The 5,912-nt window shown below is 41.0% G+C and overlaps 1 protein-coding gene across 9 annotated transcripts in view; it reads right to left on the reverse strand.

The window, feature by feature from the left end:
• The window catches only part of KLHL8 (kelch like family member 8), a 96,449-nt gene that overhangs the window by 56,205 nt on the left and 34,332 nt on the right, over positions 1–5,912 (reverse strand). For all 9 annotated transcript variants that reach the window (XM_014517144.2, XM_006018094.3, XM_014517142.2 and 6 more), the window contains 3 exons: positions 4,564–4,750; positions 3,815–3,958; positions 1,483–1,594 (listed from right to left, as the gene is read on the reverse strand). In XM_014517144.2, the coding sequence (XP_014372630.1) occupies positions 1,483–1,594; positions 3,815–3,958; positions 4,564–4,750 (443 nt within the window). The remainder of the gene's footprint in view (positions 1–1,482; positions 1,595–3,814; positions 3,959–4,563; positions 4,751–5,912) is intronic.

Genomic DNA, 5,912 nt, shown 5'->3' on the forward strand with positions numbered 1-5,912 from the left:
CCCCCACCTGTACCATGGGGCGGGGGGGCACTGGGTGTGAGTGGGGGGGGAGCCAGCAGGAGCACGGGGCCTGCACCGGTGTCCTGGGGCCAGTGCCAGCAGAGCCCAGAGCAGGGTCACAGGAGTGCAGAGTCCCAGCTGGCAGGGGCTCTGTGGAGCCAGGCCAGCTCCTCTCCCCACCAGTGCAGCCCAGCCCAGCTCCACAGACCCCTGCCAGCCTGCACCCCACTTTGGGCCCCACTGGTGCTGGCCCTGGGACATTGTTCCCAAGACATCGGTCCCAAGATGGTGACTAGGGGGCGGGGCACCTGTCAAGGGGTGGGGCACCTGTCAAGGGCCAGGGCTACCCATGTGGCCCTCGACAGCCTTCCAAAACTGGGTAAGCAACCCTCCACCCAAAATAATTGCCCACCCTGACCTAAAGTGATGCCACAGCCACCTTAGTGCAGGAGAGGGTTTGGGGCTGTAAATCTACATCTTGCACAAGGCAACCCAGAAAAAGGATGGGATTTCAAAAGGTATGCCTTTCTTTAGTGTTTCCTATTGGCTGGATTATGTAAAACACGCCAAAACATGCTGTAGGATGTTAATCCCAGTCCTAGATGCCCAGGTTTCCCTAGGACAAAATGGGTGACAAAGGGAACTGAAGGCTTGTAGATACCACTCCTGGGGTCAGAAGCCTAGAAGTTAAGCATAGCTAGGACATTTAGTCCTTTTTAATCTAATTAGATAGCAAAATAAGCAGGATGGTGGTGCACAGGGGAGTAAAATAAACTAAAATAAACTAGTCACAGCTAGCAGAGAAAACGCATATGAAAAATCTATGAATCTATTAATGAATCTATGAAAAGAATGCCTGAATGCTTGTGTGTACTTTATTTGCAAATTGTATTTTTGTTAAGATGTTGGTATTTCCTTTGAGCAGATGTTATCACATTGCCTAGTAAGTAATTATGAAAACCTCTTCCTCTTATGAAGTCAACTTAATGTACCACCTCCCAGAGGGCTTTTGTAGCTATTTAAATGCTATATTACCATTAAAGCATACTTAAAATTCATTTCATTACACAAACGCTGATTTAGTTTTGCTTCTGTTTTTTATGCAAACTCCATTCAGCTAAACATCTGATTTCATCATTATGTACATGCAAATGAAAATTATTTAATTTAATATGATTTTTTTACCTTAGCTATCAACGAATACTTCACAAAAGCCTTTATTGTGCTTGGTATATTGCTGTGCACACATTGTGCATGCAAGAACTGACCAACTTCTGTTCCACAGCTAGTGATTGCACAGCCCAAGACTCAAAAGCCCAAGACCTGTCTGGTTATGATTCTCCATCTCAGCTGAGAGACTCAACCATAAGAAGTTTTTAAAGCGGTTATTATAAAAGGATGGGTGAAAGAATAGTACATGCTAATTCATTATTTTCTTCCTATGCATTTTCTTGCTCTTATGTTGGATCAGGGGAGATTTACCTTTTAGTGTTCATTGATGCTTTCATCATCCACTTATTAGTGAGGGGATCAAACACTTCCATGCTGCCTAAATGCTCATTTCCATCGTGTCCACCTACTGCATATACTTTACCTGAAAAACATACAAGCATCCCAATTTAGTGGTTGCTTGCTAGACAATTCTGGTTGTCTCACATCCAATACCACTGCTTCTGCTGGAAATCATTGGTTCAAGCATACTTTCACAAAAAATACCACCACTTTTTCAGTAGTAAAAACAAGGTTGAAAAGTTAAAAGGTTTGTGTATTCCAGACAAGGTTGTGTATATATGATATCTTTTATTAGGACAACTAAATAGTTGGAAAGACTTATTTGCAAGCTTTCGGGCACAAACACCCTAACTCAGGCATTGGGAGACTCTGCTGCTGTTCTGAGGTCTCTAAGGTAGAAAAGAAGCTAGATTAAACAGATGTCTGTGAAGATGCAAATGAATGGAAGTTTGGAAAACAAAGGGTAGACACAGGAGAGGGTGTGGAAGGCAAGGGACGTGTGTGAAGGAATGCAGGTCATCAGCTAAAAGGCAAGTTACCTGGTGCGTTAGATGTCATGCAGGTTGTAATGCATTATAAATCCAATGTCTGTCCTGATTTTTCATATTCAGTAGAATTATGAAGTGAAGTTCGTAGGCTTGCCTACAAAAAGTGTTTTGTAAGTCACCTTTGAGGATTAGAACTGAGAGATCAGAGAGGGAGTGATTGCCTTGTGAGAAGTGTGCACCCACAGGTAGTTGGATATTTTTGTCTTTGATGGATTTTCCGCATTCTGGTAAGCAGTTATTGTTTGGTTTCCATCTGGGCATTTGGTGCACTGGATTAAATATATTACATTTCTGAAGGTGCAATCCAGTATCTCATACCCTTATCCAGAACATGAGAAATACCATGCTTGGTCAGACCAATGGTCCATCTAGCCCAGTAGCCCGTCTCCAACAGAGGCAGAAACAGATGCTATAGAGCAGGGGTGGGCAAGATCTGGCCCGCAGGCCCCTAAAAATTTAGAAAATTAATATTTATCTGCCCCTGGCTGCCTGTCATGCAGCCCTCGATGGCTTGCCAAAACTCAGTAAGTGGCCCTCTGCCCAAAATAATTGCCCATCCCTGCTATAGAGGAAGAGAATTGAGCTGGACAGTTTTATCTCCTACCCATTATCCTCCCTGGCACCCACCATTATTGGTTTAGAGATGCCAGAGGAAACACCTACAACTGTTCTGTTCAACAGATGTTAACAGATCTTTCATCCATGAATTTGTCTAGTCCCTCTTTAAAACTGGCAGTGCTACTGGCCTCTACCCACTACTAATTAACTAAGTTGCACAAAAACTTACTTTTAAGTTTTAAACCTATCTCCTCCTAATTTCAGTGGGTACTCACTAGGTTCCAGTATTCTGGGACTTGTTTAACAACAGCTCCCTTGTCACTTGGTCCACATTCTTCACAATTTTAGACCTCTATATCCTCCCTCATCCTACTCCTTTCCAAACTAGAGTCCTAACCATTTTAGTTTCTCCTGCTATGGAAACTGCTCCATCCCCCTGAACATTTTGGTTACCCTTTTCTGTACCATTTCTAATTCTACTACATCCTTTTGGAGATGCAGAAACCAGAACTGCATTCAGTATTCAAGATGTGGGTGCACAATGTATAATGGGGTTTGGTTTGGTTTTGTATTCCCTTACTGTAAAAGTTGTTAACATCTTTACTGAAGACTTTCTGATTTCAAATCAAAACAAACAAGTATAGTAGCATTTTTCTTTACACTTCAAATTTTAAACCATGTGAAAACCAGTTTTTTTGTTGGGGCTGCTACAGCAATCTACAGATATACCATCTGGGGAAAAGGCAAACTCAGTTGTGGTTATCTAGTCAAGTCACTTGAAACTAGTGACCACTCTTAGAAATTATGGCATGTATGACTTTCCCAGAGTAGCAAAAGAAGTCAACATCAGGACAAAGGAAGCTTGGCTTACAGTTCTGTACTCTTACCATGCTCTTGTTAACTAGCTTACTCTTCCAGCACATGAGGGCGTTAACTAGCCAACATGCTATATAAAGCAAGCAGTAGTCACACTTGGACTTAACATGGTCTAAGACTGGTGCAGAAGTAATGAGTTACATTTGGGTCTCAAAACATTTATTGTTGCATCAAAGCATGCCCAGTAGTTAAACCATACGAGCAGGATTTAATCACAGTTAAGAACAAGTGCCAATTCCAATTCGTAGAATAATTGAACAATAAAGCATACTAGCGGGAAAAAAAAAGTTACTTTAAGACAAGGCTATGTGGTTACTAACCTCCCACGGAGATTACACCCACGTGCCTCCTCCTGCTATTCATTTCAGGACCAAAGAACCAGTTGTTTTTGTTTATGGAGTAGCATTCGATGCTGCGAAATGGGTCACCTGATCCACCTCGACCACCAACACAGAACAACACACCTGAAGAAGTTAGAGAGGAAATACTAATTTCAAATCACCACAGAGTAAGTTTTCTTGTATGAACAGAACTAAGTTATTAAATCAGTTTCTCCTTCTTGGCTCCTATGTAATGCAACTAGCTGTCTGCATTTGGATCGATGACTTCATCTTTCATTGTCTATGCAGTTTTGGCAGGCAAATTAACTGTCAATATTGTTGCACAGACAATTAACTAGACTCCAAGAACTTAATTAGGGATTTTAGTTACATTAATTGCAATTTGACTGGGGAGAGAACAGTATCATTCAAAGTACAGTCTGTAAAAGACAACTGTGGCTTGTTTTCCTATACAGCTCAAAAAACAGTCAGCACTTAGTATTCCTCCTACAAGTATTAAGTTGAAAGTTTCAATTTGATCTAGGTAAATTGAAACCACTGAAGTATTACCGTGAACATTTTTTAGTAAAACTGGTAATACATATTAAGCACTGCAGTTATGTTTTTTCCTGAAACTATATATTAGTCATAACCAATCATTTAATCCATACCATCTAGCCCTACCAAGATGAGCTCCCTCCATCCCCTTCCATGCTCAATACTAGATAATCGGATCCCCATTTAATTACCTGCAGTTTGCTTCCTTGGTGTTGTGCGGATGGAATACTCGAAGTCTGGCACTGCCCTGCTGCTCAGGTGAAGGTGGTAGTTTTTCGCTTCATCCAGCAAATCCCTGCATTTTAGATTCTGTTTAACAATCTCTTCTTTTGCCACTACACCCATAAGGAAACAAATGGGCAACAAAGGCAGACGTACCTGATGGGAATGCACATAGTTCTGGATAATACGCTATACTGGTATTTTAATCCTTAGATTTCATGAGTTATGAACATAACACACCATACCCCCAAAGTAACGTATCAGTCAAAAAAACACCCTTCAAAGTGAATAGTTAAATTCACTTTATTTTTAAAACCTTTATTTTTTTGGGAAGGCTGAATAAGAAAATTTCTTTTCAGTTGGCAAAATTCTTCATATGTTTTGCTTTTAGGCAGGGCTTGGAAGATCCCCTGGCTTGTTTCAGAATATGTATGCAAATAGCACCTCACTTGTTAGCAATAAGGGTTCCTATTTCCAAAACCAAGTGATGCCTTAAAGCAGTGCTACTTACTTTCCTTATTTATCCAGTTGATATAGGCCACATCTATACTTTTGCTTGAAGAAGTGATGTTAGGTAAAAAATTCATTTACTTTTCTATACCAGAATAAGAATGCTTTTACTGGTATGACTTATTTTGCTTGGGAAACCAGTAAAGATTAGAGCTCTTTACTGCCAGCATAACACCACACTAGGAGGACTTTGAAAAAAAAACAGTACCTGCAAATCTTTTTGATTTCACACCTAGCAAGACAGAGCTATAAGTTCATGGACATAGAATTTACTGTGGTATAGTCTCCAGTTGCAAAGGGGTATAGAACAAGTAGGCCTACACTAGCGGAACATACACTACTCAAAGTAAGGAACAAATCCTTGGTGTCAGATTAGGAAAGGAGGCCAGAAAACGAATAGAAGTTATAGGACCAGAACTATTAATCCTAGTTAGCAGAAAAGACTAGACTAGGTTGAGACCTAATCCATACAGATGTGAGACTAGTATAACTGCACGGTGGTGGGAAAGTTGGTTGACATGTAACTTAAAGCATTATGGTGTCATTTTTCACCTGGCCTAATTTATTTCAGTTTTGAAACCAACAGGCATTGCATACTAAGGCTGTGCGAAGCTTCAGGTGGTGGTTTTATTTGGAGGAGATTCGACCTGATTCAGTGGCCAAGTCTCCGAATCCAAATCGAATCGAATAAGGGGATCCATTTAAAAGACCAAATCAATTCAAAGCTCTCCGAATCTTTGGCAAAGATTCAGAGCACTTTGATGATTCAGGCAGTCCCCGGTGGCTGCAGCAGGGAGCTACAGCCACT

Source organism: Alligator sinensis, unplaced genomic scaffold, assembly GCF_000455745.1.
Source record: "Alligator sinensis unplaced genomic scaffold, ASM45574v1 scaffold125_1, whole genome shotgun sequence".
NCBI lineage: Eukaryota > Metazoa > Chordata > Crocodylia > Alligatoridae > Alligator > Alligator sinensis.